We start from the raw sequence: 19,771 nt of genomic DNA on the forward strand, positions 1-19,771 counted from the left end.
TTATGCACCATTCCTACTTCTACACTTTATTAGGAAGTTGAGAACGTTCTTGTCCATCATTTCTGTAGTTATTTTTATCCATTACGTAAGTGAGTTCTAAGAGAGAGGGCAGCCAGTGGATAGGATCTAGGCCAGGAGGTGTGACGCGCCCTACAACCTTCACTCAGCATGGATAAAAGTAGGCGTTACTTCTATATCTTATCAAAGTGCAATGTCCTATCCATGACAGGACAAGTATAACGACCTTGATCCGTCATCTTTAGTGATATCGGTGTTATCAGAGCTAACCAATCCAGGCGAGCACTTGAGTCGCCCCTCCGTAATTTGCCTTTTCGTTTAAATTGTTTCGTGAGGGAGGGAGGAGGAACATACTTGATGATATTACCAGTCGTGTGATACTGTAGTCATGGGCATATTGCCTTGTGAAGTAGTGTTCACGAGTATACAGCCGCCATCTTACGAAAACCATCACTTGACTGATGTAAGAAGGTTGCGTTGCTAGGGTACTTGTGGTGTGTTAGGGTAGTGTACTTTCTTATAGCCATAGTATACGAGAATTTCGGGTGTGCATTCGATATATTTAATCATCAGTGAAACCTTCCTTCTATGTGCTTCCATCTCAAACATGGAAACCTATGTTGTACGAAACTATAAATAATCCAGGGGAGATGTTCAGGACAGTTAATAAAGTACCGTACCATATTTTCAGCCCCTTACCCATCATTTTGTGGCATTAACGTAAGGAAAATGTAGAAGTACTAATATTATTAAACTGCTAGAATGTTGCTGCTGTTTGGTGAGTGACTGATGGGTAAATATTTAGGAGAAGCCACATTTGGAATTATTTTGAAGTGTATTCTGTTTATGTCTCACCATTTGTGGTATTTTGAAGTGTTTTCTGTGTATACCGTATATCACCATTTCCTGACACTTCCATTGCAGATTAACTCCTCCACCCCCTTAGGTCATTAATCCTCTCTTGGGGGTCTAATAACCTCAGCATTGGACAATAAGTGTCCATTGGGTGTGAAATGGCAGGCTGTCATTTTTCTTAGTCAGTACAGGTAGTAGGAGAAAGAGGATGAGGAGTGTTGCTGTAGCCAGGCAGCTTATTTCCGTATTCAAGATATCCTTTTATTGATTGTTACAATGGCAAACCTTCAGTTTACTTGTTTTCCATGTATATACAGTACACTTTCTGTCTTACACAGTTGACTTAATATTAAGTGCCTGCAACCAGGATACTGTGTCAAGTCAGATGTTTGTGGGAAGCACTGCTGTACATGTTCAAGCCTTGTTATGCAAGTCATAAGGACAACTGATCTTTAGGGCCAAGGAACATCACTGTCTCTGAAAGATAACCTGCCCCCAACAAGTGTGTCACACGTGGGTGTAGAGGTGGAGCTTATGTGTGTTGAGTAAGTGTTTGAGAATTTTGTGCTTGATACTGTGTTTATGAGCAAGAGTTTCTTTACCCTGTGTATTGGGTAACTTGATAGTGTACAGATGAGAGAGAGAAAAAAAAAGAAAACATGAAGGACTTCCTGAATGTCCATAATGCACCGGTATTGTGGAGTTGTTAGCTAAATGAAAGAAAAATTAGATATAACAAAGATTCAGTCAATATACATTGTTACAGGTAAGGGAGGCGGACCCCCTCCTTCAGCACCACCTCCTTATGCCCCACCCAGCTACTCCCAGGCAGTGGGTGGCGTTCCACCCCAGGCACCCTTCACACCACAGACCACCTTCATCCCGGCTGCTCATGGTTAGTTTACCCACTCTTTGTCACTCTTCGGGGTGTATTCTCATTAGTTAACCCCCTTCAGTCCAGTTATGTCTATCTGTCTATTGCCAGACGCCTTAATCCCGTAAGGGGTGGCCACAAATATATTGCGTCCATGTTGCCCTGTTCCCTTCCATTTCACTGCCCTGCACCCAGGTCACTCCCCTCTCTTTCATATACCTCTCCACTCCATCCCTTCATCTCATCCTTGGCCTCCCCCTCCCCCTGAACCTCAGTTATGGATTTTGTATATTAATTTTTCTGCTTTGGTATAATTTACAGTGACATATTTTCTGTTGTAGTTTTGTTACCCTCAGCCAGTTTTCGATATATATTGTATTTTGTTTTAGTTTTGCCACCCCCGCACAAGTTACGATGGTGACATTTTGAGTTTTAGTTCTGGCACTTCAGGACAGTTTATTAAGAAAGTATATTCTGTTTTAGTTGTGATACCTTCTAACAGTTAATGATGATATTTTCTGTGTTAGTTTTGGTTCCCCTGGACAAATTATTCAGGTTTGTTTCGTTTCGTTTCGTTTCGTTTTTAAAGGCTCCAACATGCTTGCATGTGTCGGCCTTGGTCACCTAATGGCGGCTCTCCACGCTGCACGATCCATTGCAGCCTTCCTGTTCAGTCCCTTAACCCTAAGGTCACACTTAATGACCTCGTCCCATGTCTTTCTCAGTCTACCCCTCATAACCCCACCCCCAATATTAACACTTCTCACCTTCCTCACCCAATTATCATCCCCCATCCTCTCCACATGTCCAAACCACCTCAATCTACCTCTCCTCATCACCACGCCAATACACTCCAGTCCCATCCTACCTCTCAACTCTTCCATTGTAAACCCAGCCCCTCCAGGCCTTGGACGCAGGGACACACTGCACATCCACCTAATCATTGTCATTTCTGTACGTCTGAGCCGGCGAATATCTTCCTCCTTCACTGCCCAGGTCTCACTGCCATACAGCATTACACTCCTAACACATACTGCATACAAAGACCCCTTAGCACGTAGGGAGAGCCCTCTCAATGTCAGGAGAGGGTAACTTTTTGAACTGATGGGGAGTTAGGTCTGTCCATTATTATTTTCTTTGCTCCTAGAGATCCTTCCCCGATTTGAATAACATCATCTGGGTAACCTGACTAACACATCATTCTGGTGAAGGAGTCAATGAGCCCCCCAGCACTTCCTCCTTACCAGTTTATTTCTGCAAATAGTACTTTACCAATCCTGTTTGTTTGAGTAGTAATAAGGCACAAATAATGTAGCATAATAAGGTCAGGTGTAGTATGCAAAGTAATAAGTAAGGAGATGATGCCAGAAGGCCTCCGTGTTCACAGGAATGCATCCTCAAAATGATACAGCTTCAAGTTTATTCCAAGTACTGTTGCCTTCACTCCAAGTACTACAGGGGATAGTGTGTTGGCAGACTGGCATTTAAGGATCAGAGTCATCTAGGCCAAGCAGACTATTAACCCTCCAAATTTACTAGTCCGTGCCAAGTTTTACTAGTGCAGCCAATTTTAGTAGATGTAGCAATAATTGTGAACTAACTATAAAAGTGTTACAATGTATTGCAGTGCTGATTTATTATTTCTATTGCAGAGCTCAGTTTTGGGTTACATTTTATCTGAAACATCACAAATTTTCACTTTTACACACAATGATACATCTCGGTAATTAGCACTGGGTTGTGGTTGTGACACACCTTTCAGGTATCTCTGCATACTGAAGTCACTAATCTCACTGTAGTAGTACACAACAATGAAAGTTTACAAGCAGTATGCCTGTAGCATCAGTTCTATCCTCAGTAATCCTTACTGGCTGGAGTAATCCTGTTGTTGTAGTCCCTATGCAGTATGTCCACAGTATCCTGAGCAGTCTTCACCTGCTGAAGTAATCCTTGCAGTAAACCACAGGTTGAATGTGTAATCCTTTATTCTAAGATGTGTTTTCTGTGAACTGTTCCAAATAACTGAAGCTGGTCTTTGCAGCACTGATATTTATACCCAGCATTGGAATATTCTGAAAAAGGATTGTTCTGTGAATTTCTGGCAGTCATTTATCCAGAATGTTCCAGGACATTTTAAAATTTTCTGGAAAGATGTAGATCAGAATAGGTATGTTCCAAATATTCCAGGGCATTCAGATTTTTCTGGAAATGTGTAGATCAAAACAGATATGCACTGTCTGGAACATTATAGAAAATACAAGTGCCAGCCAGAAAAATCCAGACTGGTTTATGAAAATTTTTTTTACTAGTCTGTCTGGACTAGTAACCAAAATTTTACTAGTCTGAAACAGAATTTACTCGTCAGTGACTAGTTGACTAGTGTTAAATCATAGTCTGCTGGTGGGAGGCCTGTGTGGCATAAGTGTAGTTACTTAGGCCTAACAACGACTGTGGTCTGATAACCATGACAGGCCTGTTCCAACACAGTAATGTGAAACGTAGACAGATACAGTACATAGGTTTCACAGAAGACCGACACACCATCCCCTGTAGTACTTAGAAGTGGAGATGGTTGTACTGTACATGAAGATCTTATTGTCACTTTTTTTTTTATGTCATTTCTGCTAGTGAGACCGGGCGTAAAATATAGAAAATTTATCTTACTATCACATATAAAGCTGATTTTACAGTTTTTCTGATTGAGAGTTTCTCCCAGTTAATAGCACATATTGAGTGAATAAAATTTGTATTGTTTTAGAGCACAGAGCTGCCTGACTTGCAATGAGGACTGCCTTTGATACCGTATGATCGGGGATAAAAGTTCACCACTATTCCACTGTCTGCTTTGCATTTTAGGCATGTCCATCACTTTTTTCCCTGGTGGAACATATTAGAAAGAATTATCAGTGGGTCGAGGAACATATAAAGCGTATTTTAGCCAAGGAATATTAGCCAATAGACAAAAGCAGAAGAGATTGAATATTAGGTGAACTTTTATCCTCTACTATTAGTGCTCACTCTCAAAGGATTCTGAGTTCAATCCTCACTGCTTCTGGTGCATGAATTTGTTCTTGTCGATCTTTTCGTGCTTCATAGCAAATATTAACTGCTTTATCATTACAGTACTTATCTAGCAGTTTGCCCGAAGCACCCTTCTGAACTTTTAATACTTGTATATTCCAGTCTTTGCTGCTCAGATATGCATCACAAATGTAAAAGTTGGTGTTAAAATGTAGTGGTATATGTTAAATAAGGAACTTTATTATTATTATGAAAAGGAAGAGATCAAAGAATGGTGAAAAGGAAGAACTGGGCTTGTGACTGAAAAGGTAAAACTGTATGTTAGAGAAAGGAATATCATACTATAATCTGTCCTCTTTAACCTGGCATTAAATTGCCATCTTTCAGATTGGAAGAGGGAGCTGTGAAAAGAGAGAAACATTAGAACATGGTGTCAGTTATGAAGTTCTGTGGAAAAGTTGTACAGTACTGTCTTATTATGCCACTGAGCTGTGGGAAATTAGCTGCATTAGGGCAAAAAGCTTTCTGCCGAGTTAAAGTGGAAGGACTTTAGAGAATATTATGGTAAGGTATTGCTCCAGGGTTGTTTCTTTTGTGGTGGGGGTGGAGGGGATTTGATACATGTAAGTGGCTTCTTTACAGACTCCAGGTGTGTAAATGTATGTTTCATAAGGTTTTGCACATGGTAGCCTAGTGATTAAACACCCTGTTTGGAATGACTGTCTTGCCTAGGTTCAGTCTCTAGGAGCTGACTCAAGGTTTTCCTATCATAAAATGTCATTAAGAGAAGTAGGCTGGTCATCTGTGCTTAGGTGTATTGAACTGTGGTACGGTACCCTTGCCTCAGACCCTCCACAGCTGCAACTTAATATCTTATTTTCAAGTAAAAACAGATGGTCACTATATACTGGTAAATACTGGATTGTTTAGCTGTCATTTTCAGATATGGATGTTAACTACAGCATTTTTCTTGTACCAATAAAGAAGTCTGTGTGTTTGATATGCTTAGCAGTTTAGGGGTGTAAGTGTGTTCCCATTGTGTCCTGTAGCTCAAGTGACCCAGTAACCATGGTGATGGGTAACCATGGCAACCACTGTCAACAAACTCACCTTTCTCCATTGCACTTTGTTTTCCTCCCAGGGAAACAGGACATTGTATCTTTAATTTTCTTTTGTTATGTGATAATTAGACCATATAACTAGGCAGAAAGCTGCAGGTTTGAAGACTGAGTGTATTGGAACTTTCCTGATGAAGTGTCATTGTTGAAAATTAAATGCCATTTTAATTAATCATCTATTGATTGAATGGGAATGTGCAAGTTGGTGTCTTTTAATGCCAGGCTTTCATTATAATACTCAAGGAATTTGAAGTTGAAATAGTGACAATTCAGCATTAGCATAGAAAATATTGCATTTTGTAGAAGTGCTGTTTGATGGTGAATCTTGGCAACTACATATTTCCAAGTATGTTTTGTAGGAATGTTGTTAAGGAAGTGGAAGAGAATAATTTGCTATAAGTGTCCCCAAGAATAAGTCAATGCTGACAATGTCAGAACTTATATCAGAAACAGTATAATTATATTTAGGTGATAGTAGTGCTGTGAATTTGTTATGAACCAGAAAGTGGTGAAGTTAGCATGAACTGGTGTGTTGCTGGTGATATGACTGGGTTCTTGTTGACAGATATTATGAATAGCACTGTGGTGACAGTGAGATGCCATTGCAGTTAATCTCATCAGTTAGTGTTTTTTGTGTCCCATGGCATTTGGTGTAAATTCATCTGTTGTATGTGGAAAAGATACATGAAAGTATTCCTGAGTGGTGTTAAAGTTCCAATATTCACTCCAGCTTTGACTGGCCAGCAATGTAAGTGGTGCAGTTGACCCTAGACAAGACAAAGGAGAAAGGAGGCTCTGCCCGAGTGCTGTCTGGGTACTGTGCCATATTCAAGGAGAACATTTGAAAACCTGTTGAGGAAAACACTGGTGATATAGGAGTGTTGATGGAAATACAAGGAGTATGAATGGTTTGGGATTATAGTCACTGATTATAATGACAAGACCATAATAATTATTCCCAGTTAAAGATGAAGTGTCTGAATTCTGGTTATGATAAAAGAGAAATTTGTATTTACAGGTGATTAAGAATGGATAGTAGATGCTGAGAGGGGGAACATTACTAGTTAAGAGTATAGAGTGTAGGCTGGTTATGATAGAGTAAGAACTAAACAGCTGAATAACATGTGATTGAGTGCTGTACAGACTTTACTTTTCTTCTGAATGTGCATATAGAATCTGCGATGTCTAAGGTGAAAGAATGACAGGAATGACTGCAAGTTTACCCTGGTATCTGAATAAGTTGTATATAGTTTTAATGAAGCTGAATAACATGGGACTAAGTGCTGTATATGTCTCCCACTCTTATCCTTAATGTGCAGTGAGAATCTGCACTGTTTGAGGTGAAGGGATGACAAGAATGACTGCAGATTTAACTGGAGAGCAAAACAAGTTGCACTTAGTGTTTGCAACCCCGGCGCGCTGCGATGGGGTTGCCTCGGAAAGGTGATGTTGACCCGGTCCATGGGAAGCCCAGTGTATCACAGGAGGGCAAGCTGATAGTGCCCCACCATCCAAACGAGTGCACCAAATCTGAGAGTGAGGAACCCCCGCTCTGGGCCTGGCACTCCACCACCGAGGGACGGAAGGGATCACTCATAGCCCCTCTGCCTGCACCCAGCACACCCACAACTTTTCAACTTGACTCATCCTTTCACGATGCCATAAGGCAGCGACTTTTTAACAGTAGGTTGTCAACTGTAATTACATGTTCACGCCTGTCATGAATGTTATATTTATGCGCACTTATGAAATTTCCTTAATGTCACATGCACTGAGAAGAATACTGTGACTGCTATGTACATTCAGTTACAATACATGTAATACTGTGCTGTGTTGTTCATACCAGTGAAGCGCTGTCTGTAACTACCAGTTTAGAACATATAGTTTTTCGTGCAAAGTGACTTTCATCAGGAGTTTTTGATTCATTATTGTAATGATTATTGCTTCACCTACATGCAGTATACTGTATATATTGTAGTACAGTGATTCCTCTCTCAACATGTCCATAGAATCTGCCACATTGGAATCACCTTAAGCGAAGGTTATATTCCAACATAGCTGGTTGTCTTAAAATACAGTTTAGCTAGCGTGTTTAGGACTTTAAAATGTATCAAGTTATAACAAGATAACCTGTTACTCTGTGCATATCAGAGCTGATCAACTAGAGTACAGGTCCTTTGTAGCAACAGCTAATGTTTAAAAGTAAACTTATGAGTTTACTTAGTCTTACCTTTCACCACACATTGTGTTAGTTGCATAACTTTTAACATAAAAAGAATTTTGATGGAAATGTGTTGGGTGAGGAATTTCTTTTAACAATGCAGTAAACCCTTGGCAAGCCTATATGTTAACCACTGTAATTGCCAGTATTCTGTTCCTGGCCTTCCTCTATTGAAGTAAGGCCCCCAAGTGCCATCATTTATGAACACTTATTGATGTAGAGAAAACCTATAAATTATCATATTCTTCTCATTTTCATATGTTTTTCAGGTGTATACAGTACTTGAGAGTTTTTTTTTTTTTTTTTTAATAGCTTCTGGGGAGTGTTCTGTGTGGGGGAAAAATGTGGGAGATTGATAAGTAAACACAGCCATGCCCGTGTACCTTAAATTTCAGTTAGAGCTGTGACTTATTATGCCATGATTCAAATTGTAGGGGTTGGTCTGTCGTAAAACACTACCAAGAGCATATGTTGGTCTCCACCCTTTAAGTGTTCTGGATTATGGTAGCACTATTACAGGCCCTCAGAGTTCAAAGGAGGTTAAATGGGACCAACTTTCTGATATTTATAAATTAAATTAGGTACTTATTTTCATTATTTTTCTTTTCAAAACCAATAGTAGCTTGCCAGTGGTTTATTGTGCTGTAAATTTTTCCATTTCAGGTCTTTGCTGTACATCTGTAACTTATATATCAGTACAGTAAGATCATTGCTTTCATGCCTCACGATATGACAGGTTTTGTGAATTTATTGATTCTCTCAGGCCAGTGATAAATTACCGCATGTGCCGTAGATTATCATTGCTGTTGCCAGATGATTAATTGTACTAATAAGAGTAACCAAGTAGTGTAGGGGTCAACAAAGAATGTATTGAACTCCATTAGTTGAAAACTAAATTCTGTTAAAATTATCTTTGGAAAAAAAAAAAAAAATAAATAAAAATCATCATATCTGGGTGAAAGACCCTGAAAAAGGTAAACTGAGACCAGCAGTAATTTGTCCTGTAATTATGTCATTGTTCCAGTATTATTGTAACTCAGTTATCTTGTTGGCCTACTGTTCAAGATTACTGGAATCAACTCTCAGCCAAAACCCACACCCCTCTGCACTCACCCATACCCCTACACTCTAACTCTGTCACCTGCAACTGTAGTCCATTCCAGATTAGAAGTATAGTTACAGGTGATTAAATTAAAGTGATAAAGTGTGGAAGGTTGTGAGCTGTGGCTGCATGTTAAATCCAGTTTGAAATGGACTTGAGGTAACTGAAAAAGAAAGAAAGGTATTACTGTACTGACTGAGCTGCTCTGCATGTAATGATCTGTACAGTACCATATACAGTATGAAGTGTTCTGTGCATTGAGGGGAAGCATGCAGTGTTAATGTGTTTAGTTATAATCTGAGTTTGAAGTTACATTGTAGGTTATAGCCGTGATAAAAAAGAAAATAGTGTCAGAATGGCTTGATTCAGTAATATGAGCTTTCCTGCAACAAAAATGATAGGCAGTGGGGTTGCAGCATCCTTTAACAGTACAGGTACACATATGTTGACCTTTGTGCTTTCACTTGATTAGTAATTAATGTATAATGAACAGTGAATAGATTTTCTTGACTCTGGCAGTCCACCTTTGTCTTATGGAAGGCCTCAAGTGCTTCTTTGGAGTCATGAAGGAGGTGTCAGAGTTTGTCATCTAAGTTGGATGTCAAAAAATATGCTACTTTAACACTTTCACGGTCTTTGGGCACGGATCCGTATCCAACCTGAAAGTGTCCAACCATCTCTTCAGATGCGGATCCGTGTCCAAACAAAGAAATATTCACCATGAATCAGGAATTGCCTCTTGCGTCCTGAAATTTGGTTTGACATTAGCATGGTTGAATTTCCAGTTTGGTGATACTGTTTTCATTCGTGGGAAAATTTAAAACCGTGACCAAACAATGCTAAGAAAAAAAAATGGTACTGTATAAACATTCTGATGCACTCTTGCAACTTATATTGGTCATAACTGTTTTGCTGTATGTGGTATTACTTTTTTTTTTCTTTCATTTTATTCTACAAAGTCTCAGCATTCTAATAGTAAAAAACAAATCCACTAATCCAAATATTTTGGGGTGAAAAAATTATTGGTAAACAAAAAACTCAAGTGCATGGCAGAGGAGGTAGGGAAAGTGGGGTGGAGAAAAAGCCATAGGGTTCTGCTGGCTGAAGGGGGATCAGACCGTGGAAGTGTTAATACCACTATATGCAGTAAATGCTGTAAAAATGAACAAATTGTGTAGTTTTGGAATGGTTTCATTTGTTAGTAAGATTTTCTCATTTTGACAGCAGTTTTGGTGGTGTTCATGAAAAATGTAAGCACATTGCTTAAATTTTCTTCTGCATTATATATATACAGTACATGTATAGCAGCTCAGACTTTTTGTGTATTGCTCTTTAAAAAAATAAAACATGATAAGAGATAGAAAAGTACTGAGACATTTAGTTCAGATTTCATTGTTTCAGGTGATTGAGTATTTGCAGTGGTACTGTAAGGTCTTCCAGTTTCAAGGACATTATTATTAATCTACGTTTTTAACTGATTACAGTTCTGCAGTTATTTTGTACAGAAGTGTCTTGCTAATACGATTTCCATTACAGTTTTCTTTTTTCATATGTGATGTACAGTTACCTACAGATACTCCAGAATTACATTGCAATAATTAAAGTTGTGGGTGAGAGAGAGAGGTATAAAGTACAGTACATTTATGTACAGTATGTCACTGATGACCAATCTTTGATTCAGCGGTTGGTAATAAAGATAGTTATATTGTTTGGTAAACTAACATTTGTTCACCACTACTGAATACTCCACATCAGCCAGTTTATTTGTAGATTCACATCTTCTAAAAGTGGCCTCTAATTGGCTGAGGAATTTTTCTTCCTGTTGTTAAAATGGTGGTCTGTTTCGCATAGCCACACAGATCTTTCACGAGTCATGGATGGTGGCTGAGAGAGTGCAGCCTTACAGACAAGTTGGCTGGCATGAATATAGTGTATAAGTTATGTTGTGTGTTACAGTCAGACAAGGGGCCTACTACTGTTACTATTGTTTGTGCCTGTAGGATATGGTATATTATATTTGAAGTTCTTCAGTGATGAAATGTGGGTTACTGTTTTCCCATTTCCCAGAGCATACTGATGTTTTATGTAGCATAAAAAGTTAAGCATTTTACAATGCTGCTAATCTGCTTCATCCCTTGAGTGTAAGGATGTAATATTTATGTTATTCGTGTTATTACCAGATGGTGTTGTTTAGCTTATTAGAGCATCCTACAGTGAACAGGTTGATTAAGGCTGTTTCTTATTCCTTGAGTTCAAAAAGTCTCTTCTGGCCTTAATAAAATCATCTAAAGATAACGGGAATGAAGTGAAAATTACTTCATCTGACTGAAGAGGATAACAGTTAACTTTAAATATCAACAGGGAATTTAAACTTTCTAGGTGACGGCCAAGAGTGCAGTATAAACAGATGTGTGTTATTTGCTTTTGGATTTACTACCACTTACACAATTTTTTGCAGATTTTTATTTTTTTAAACTAACAATTTTGCATTTTTTGAACTAACAATATGTGAAGATATAGAATAATACCCTTTTATTCTTGCCTCCTAATGTTTTACTTTTCCTTTGGTCCATATGTAATGACTCCAAGATTTACCAGTACAGTACTTGGTTTAATTCCCCAAGAGATGAGTGGAAGATATTTGAGTTTTATGCCACTTTGAGGATCAGGTTGGTCATCCGCCTTTAAATATACTGGACTATGGTACAGAAGAGGCCTTGGGTTATTCATAAATTTCATCAGGGTACAAGTCTTTACTGCTAAAATTGCCATCACTCCATTTTGAATGTTGAGCTGTGAAAAATAGACTAATATTATGCTAGTCATGAAGAAGTGGTATGAAAAGTATGTACAACCATGATAATGCCTTTTTTCTCTATTGATTTGCATGAAATAAAATGCAAAATGATGAAAATTTGGGACTGTTTAAGGTAAAATGAGTATAGTCAGTGGCAGAATAAAAGGGTGTTGCTATATGCATCAGTGAGTGAAGTGTGGTTTCCTTTCTGGCTAATTTAAGACTAACCCTTTGCCTTCCGCAGCCGGAGCAGTACCTCAGGCTCCAGTCTATGGCCCCCAGAGGGTTTACTTTCAGGGGGCTTCAGTCTCACCCGGGGTGTATCCCGCATATGGATGTGGTGTGTTGACGCTCTCTCACTTGATGCTTGGGATTGTTGCTTGTTTCCTTACACCAGACCCTCATCCTTTGTTCCAAGGATTTTTTGTTTCTCTAAATATTTGTTGCATTATCCCTGACTTTTTTGTAATCAGTCATTCCCTTCCGTATCCCCAGCTTTTTTGTAATCAGTCATTCCTCCCTGTATCCCTCGCTTGTTTGTGTACACTGGATGTTCCTTCCAATATCCAGTTTTACGTTTTATTTATTTTTCCCTTACATTCCTCCCTTTATCCCAGCTTTTATTATTATTATTATTATTATCATTATCATTATTATCTTTATTATTATTGTTATTTTCATATATTTATTTTTCTTATTCATAATGCAACCTTTGGAAGCAGCTGTTCCTGTGGTATTTGTTTTCCCTGCTGTTTACATCATTCATTCCCCCCTGTGCCCTGGTTTTCTTGTTTACCCTGCAGCTTGTTGTGTAGTTGTTCAGTGACTTTTGATTACCCTGACTGGATATGTGTACAGTAAAAGTCCTGTAATCCGAATGGCAGGGGACTGAAGGTCTTTCGGACTGTTGTTTGTTCGGACTATTGGGAGAGACCTTTGAAAACATTAGAAATATATACGGTAGATGAGCATTAAATAATGACTTAAAATGATATGGGTTATTGTTTTAGACACTGAAAATGCATAGAAGTGTAGATGAATAGTTGCAGGCATGCACATCCAAGTCCAAGAGCAAGGACAGGCCAGATAAATCCTTAGATAAAGCCCAGAAAAATTCGAAAGAAGTCCAGAAAAAATTATAAAAATTTTGCCTTGAAAAATTTGGGGTATTGGGATATTCAGATTATTGGTGGTCAGATTGGAGGACTTTTACTGTATCTTGATTTCCCGTTTATTTGTATCTTGATTTGCTGTTCTCCTTCTTGAAAATTGGTGACCACTGCAGTCTTCCAGTTTATTACGAACAATGGAGATTTGTGTATAAATTTAATGTTACTGTATATTTCTTTTTCACTCTAGCAGTATAGAAATAAGGAATAATCATATACCAGTACGGTACAGTACATTTAATAATGTTTTTCCATTTAGCAGTGCTGTGTAGTGTGGTACTTCACATAGCACCAGAATAAGCTTAGATAGTAAGGCAGTAGAACCTTAGCAGATTATCCACATTCTGTACTTGTGTTAAGGCATCAGAGAAAGCAAGAAACACAGACTCTGTTTTTCATTTATTGCATATCTCATCTGCATCTTGCTGAGCCTCACATGAGAGGATCACATTTTCACGTTGTGTGAGGCATGTAGAAAACCCTGGTAATTTTTGTGCTTGCATTATGGACCCAACCTTCCCTGTGTTCTTGTTTAATTTTATCTCTGTGTGAAATTAATTGTTAATGGAATAGCATGCTTTAGGCAACCTTATAAGTAGTGAACAGTTAACATTTTAACATTTTATTTTAAAGATTACGTTGCATCTGGCACTGTTACAGCACCAGCAATTGTTGTCCCACATGACTCTTCGGTTAGTTGTACTTTTGTATACGTTAAATGATTTTTATTGGAAATTTACTCATGTATATGCAGTTAGTTACAGTTTCACAGTAAGATTTATGAACAGATTACTCATACGTCAATACTGTGCTATGGTACAGTACTGAAGGTGTTTAGAATTACAGTACCTAACATTGGTGTTACTTGGGGTTATGGCATTCACACATGACCTGCCATCATTGCCCACAAACACATCAACTTATGATACAAACATAACATGACTCAAAATGACCCAACTCAACTGCTTTTTCAGCCATATATATATATATATATATATACACAGGATGTATATATCTATACACACACACACACACACACACACACATACACATACATACATATATATATATATATATACTGTACATGTAATGCACTGCACCCCACTGCCAGAACAGGTGACTCCAACAGCAGAGAAATGGCAGAAGAGAATGGATGGCAGAAGACTAATAGGTTACAGAATTAGAGCTAAGAACTAGACCAAAGTACATGATTTATGGAATGCTTAGAGCCATCCAGAGAAGCACACTGAATTTTCATCTTACATGGGGTAAATGAAAGCTTATCACCGGTATTAATCCGTGCTGTTTTAAAAGTGTCCTGGGTTTAAAAAGAAAAAGTTGCATGATAGCTAGAAGTCTGATATTAGGTAGAATATTAAAAATGAGGAAATTTTTTTATTGTTAAGATCCATGGTTGTATTCTAAGTGGTGTTGGAGATTTTGCAACATATCATCATTAGCAATTTATTCTGCATGTTGCACCTCAGTATCCTCTTGTAAGTTATTGATAAGAATTAATTGATATTATAGTGATATAAGTAACATATGCACAAGAAAATATTCTCCCATTCTCATACTGTAGCCAGATGCCTTAGTCCTAAAGGCAGTGGCCCACAATAAATTACCTCCATGAAACCTTGTTCTGTGCCATCAGGCTGCTCTTCTTCCAGCTCACACCATCCTCACTCATACTCTACACCCAGTCCTTCCACCTTCTCTTTGGTCTCCTCCATCACCTCGCTTGCAAACACTCTCACATGCAAAGTTTCATTCTCCATTCTCATTACATGGCCAGACCATCTCAGTGTACTTCTCCCCATACTTTCAAGCACATGTGCATCAATACCACATCAGCACAAGGTGTAGTATAAAGTACAAAATAAATTGCTAATGAAGAGCATCCCATCCCATCTAGAATACAAACCCAAACCACAGATGAAACTAACTCCCTTCTGCCCACAGCCACGGGACCTCCCACAGCGGTAGTGACGACGGTGGTACCATTGGGGTCGCAGAGCACACACATGATCTGCCCACACTGCCATGCTGAGATTGACACCACCACCAAGACCTATCCCTCTGTTGTGGCCATCCTCTCGGGCTTCCTTATCGCCATGTTTGGGTATGTTCGTGTGTTATGTATTTCATATGTTAAGGACATAATTCCTGGGGGTGGTTGGATGATGCCTGTTGGGTTAAGGAACTCCAGCTACCAAGATGTAGATGCCTGGTAGTTTAGTAAGTTAAGCTGCTTCAGCTGGATGTGACCATTAAAGAATAATCCAGGGGATTGGTGGGATTTATTGCGCCCAAAGCGACCTGTGCAGCCAACTGATCGATCTAGCTGATGTGTGTGGACTGGGTAACCTAGCCCCAGGTCCATATATTTAGATGCATCAGTAAAGATGTAGCTGCATTTGTAAAGTCCTGGTGGTCTGGTGGTTTAGCAGTTCAAGCCTTGGAGGTGGCTGAAGGTTTTTTGTATCATATATACCGCTATCAGGGGCATAGGTCAATCTCACATCCTCAAATATTGTGGACTGTGGTAGCCTAGCCTTGGGTCCCTGTGCTCTGAAGGGCGGCATGGGATTTTCAGCTAGTTTACTATTTTACTTGCCTTGTCATAATGGGGGTGATGTGAAGCCTATGTTGCCTCCGTTAACTGGGTGAGGAGATGCAAATGGGTCAGTGTCCATCCTGGAACCAAACCTCCACACCCATGTGGAACATCAGTTTACTGCACTGGATGGCCCCGCATAGGCTGTTGTTCGCTTGTGTTCGATGGGTCTGCATGTTGAGACAGACCCTGGTTACTCTACTGTTACTACATCTACTACCTGTTTTGTCTGTCTTCAGGTGCTGGCTTGGCTGCTGCCTGATCCCATGCTGTATAAATGACTGCATGAACGTTGAACATGGATGCCCCAGCTGTGGAGCTTTCTTGGGCAAGTACAAGAGGTGCTAGAACTGACCCACCACCTCTCTCATCCCACACCATTATGTCTAGCTTCATAGTTATATGCAAATTGCCTTATACCATATTATGACGTCCATCTTGTACTTCTGTATTAGATGTTTAGGTGGCAGTTGTACACTATTTTACAATTTTTTTTTAATGCAATCTTTCAGTGACACTACTTGACCAGCTTAAATGTTTATTCACTGCTATAAGAAAGATTGATCAAATCTTTGTATTTTTTTATTTTCTGAAACGAGCATTGTTTTATATCTGACAATAAAGCAGTGTGCATTACCTTCCTACTTACTGCTTCATGAAAGTAGTGGATAACCAAAGATTTTATATATTTTAGAACACAGGTGAAAACTGCAAAATTTGTACTTTCAGGAGACAAGGCCACATGCACTATTATGTTCTGTTTGAATGTACAGGTATGGAGTTTACTTTTTCAAAGTATTTAGTTATTATTGCCAACTTTCAGTACCTTATAATCTTGGTAAGTGTGACACTCGAGAATCAAATACATGAGTGAGGCAGCTTAGCTGATGTATTGTCAGACATTTCTTACAATGATCCTAAACTTAAAGTACACAATTCCAGCTATATTGATATATTATGAAGGCCCAGATTTGTTGATGGTGGACCATAGCCGATTCCACAAATACTCTTCTCATTTGTGACTAGTCTTAACTGTTCAGGACCGTTATTTTCTCTCTTCTCTCACTTGTCTGTTTTCCGTACCTCTAGAATGTAAAGAATAGTCTGTGAAATTGAAAGCAGATAATTAACCCCTTGGCTGTAGTATGTTGACTAGGCTGCACACCTGTGGTGCAGGTGAATTTCTAAAAATTGACCACCAGTGTTTCATAATTTTCATACTTTGCACTAGTTAAAATCCATACACAATTAAATAAGTCTTTTTACTTGTTTTGGACAACTAGCACCCAGGTGGGTGGGAAGCAGCCACCACCATGTGAGACTAAAGTTATCACCTCAGGTCTAACTATCCACCAGCCATAAACATCCACTTTGTGCCACAAGAAAATATTAAAAATTGGGTGAGATTCCAGAAGCCACACCACAGGCTACTGGAAGTGCCTTCTGAAAAGCCAAGGTTTAAACAAGCAGTCAACAGGTCATTTATACAAGCATATGAAATGCCGTCTAGTGGGTTCATCACTGATGTTTATGTATCCTTTCACTGTCTGATTTCCAGAGTTACAGTATATCTTTTTGCTATCCTTTCTTCCTCCTTTTTTTACATTTCATTTGAGAGCCAGGTACCTGCTTCTCTGAATTGTCATAGCAGTGTAGCCTTTTGTCATCATGTCATAGCGAACAGTGGACATATGCAGTGAAATGTCCATATCTCATATGTTGATATGCAAGTTGAAATATTGGGCTGTATTAAGATGGTTAGCTGTCCTCACCCCCCTCCAGAACTAAATTTGGTGGATGTAGTGTATACACCCTCGTAATACAATCGCTTGTTATATCCCAGTCATAAAAAGAGGGTGTTTGTATTTACTATCAGGAGCCTTGCTGTGGTTAGTAAGGTAACCTCAGTAAAGTATTTTAGTCATTGTTATTCCTCCATCCTCATCCTGAGATCATTAATTTTATGACCTGTATTACTGGTGCTCTTCTCTTTTGTAAGTATATAAATGACCCACTGGAATCCAAAGCTAGAAATCAAATGGGCCGTGTACAGTAATTAGTAGCTTATTTTTATCATAATAAATTGGTCAGCACAACTTCCTTTAGTAGAATATGCAAAATTCCTTTAGAAACCTACTGTATGACTTCAGTTTTGACAGAAATTTGTATGAGAAAATTGTTCATTGCATATTTCTTAAAGAATTAAACAATACTAAGTGTTTGTAGTGTTGACAGGCCTCTTATTTGCTCGACTTTTATTTTATGTGGTGTTAAATAATGTATGTATTTTATTTTTATTATTTTTTTAAATGCAAAGAAAGAACCAGTGGGTAGCAATATTTTCTTATCTTTTGCCTGGTAATGTATGAAGGGCCTTTGCAAAGAACACAGATGTTAGTAATTTAAGCTTGTGTATTTACTGCATTGGTAATAAGTTTTATATGCAGTAAGTCCTTGTTATATGTTGCCTTTTTTTTCTTTCATTCTTTTTTTACAGTTAAGTCCTGCATTACAAAAAAGTATGCATGTTAAAATTCCATTACTACCAATAAACTGGTTTACTAATTTGCCCAGTGATGGAGAGGGATATCTTCACACACTGGCACCAATATAACCATCTCAGTAATTTCACATGTCCTTTGACTCTCATCCTTCAGTGAAAAGAGGATAGTGGGGTGCAAAAATGGGCTTCATTCTTCAGTCAACAAGAGTCACAGCCAGATGGTCATAGAGTCACAGTAGTAACAGAAACAACAGCTATTTTTGCCCACCTTACAGTACTGGTTGTATGGAGAGGGACAGTGTCATGTGGGGGCGCTGATACAACCAAGTGGCTCCACCACCTGCTTATACAAATGTCTGTCAGTTTATTCCATGTCCCCCTGAAAGGAGGATGATGGACTGCAGGAGTGTGGGAACTTCAGCTTGCAGTCCACTGAGTGTACATGCAGATGAGCATGGGGTTGCAACTACTACTACTGCTACTACTATTATCACCACTGCTATTACTGTACTACTACTGCAATACTACTACTACTACTACTACTACTAAAATGATATACTGCAACACATCCCTGATATAAAACAAGGACTTACAAAAATCATAAAGGTTATATGGACATGCAGGACATATTGGGCGTCCAGATAAAATGACGCGGGTAGTTCCAGTATAAAATGGTATCTTAATTATAAATACTATATATAGGAATTTAATGCCTACAATCATGTAAATCAAACTCACTTACATTATATATACAGTACTCAGTGTGTTTAGAGTAGGTATATATATTTTGCTGTTGTCATCAGTACTCTTCAGAAATAAGATTTAGTCTAGAGGAAAAATGCTCTCTCTTAAAGGAGTGCTGTATATGTCATCTGTCTTTACTGTGTTTAATTTTAGACAGCTTCACCCCATCAGCCGGAGAATGTCATCTGTACTTTCATTTTGTTCAGTTAAATTGTCTGGTGGTAGGTTGACTAACATGGGAGATTGGTCACTGCTGTAGGGGTTAACTTCTTCAGTACAGTAACATCTATTTTCCAGAGTAAGTGCTACCTCCAGATGACTTAATTTAACTAAGGCTGCAGCAGTTGTAGGGTTAAGGCAGGATAAATCTTTAACTCTTCCAGTTCAGAAATATCCACTTTAGTTGAATAGCATCATGTGGAGGTAGAAGGAGTATCCTTGAAAATTCATTACCACATAGAAAAGGTTAATATCTTTGTGGCTGCAGCTGGACTACACTTTATAATTCCAAGCTCCATGACATGACTAATCACAATCACTGTAATAGTTAATTCTCGTCATATGTTAGTTTTTTTCTGTTTGATCTATTATGTCGACAGTTAGACTAAGTTAAGAAAAATGTTGCCTATTAACCCCCGCTGGGCTGATTCATTATAAGGTATTTTATGTCCACAGATTCATTGTTTCATAACCCATGTATATTGTACTTCATATAGGCTTGCAGTGTGGCCC

At 38.7% G+C, this 19,771-nt stretch overlaps 1 protein-coding gene across 1 annotated transcript; it reads left to right on the forward strand.

Moving 5' to 3' along the window:
- Nucleotides 1-107: 107 nt before the first annotated feature.
- On the forward strand, nucleotides 108-19,235 carry LOC145395914 (lipopolysaccharide-induced tumor necrosis factor-alpha factor homolog). Its single transcript, XM_080269440.1, has 4 exons — nucleotides 108-178; nucleotides 1,640-1,768; nucleotides 15,138-15,297; nucleotides 16,032-19,235. The coding sequence occupies exons 1-4, from the start codon at nucleotides 169-171 to the stop codon at nucleotides 16,138-16,140; spliced, it is 408 nt and encodes a 135-aa protein (XP_080125566.1). The 5' UTR covers nucleotides 108-168; the 3' UTR covers nucleotides 16,141-19,235.
- The last annotated feature ends 536 nt before the right edge of the window (nucleotides 19,236-19,771 follow it).

Source organism: Coenobita brevimanus, chromosome 33 (assembly GCF_032717465.1).
Source record: "Coenobita brevimanus isolate Jiangsu-jjx chromosome 33, ASM3271746v2, whole genome shotgun sequence".
NCBI lineage: Eukaryota > Metazoa > Arthropoda > Malacostraca > Decapoda > Coenobitidae > Coenobita > Coenobita brevimanus.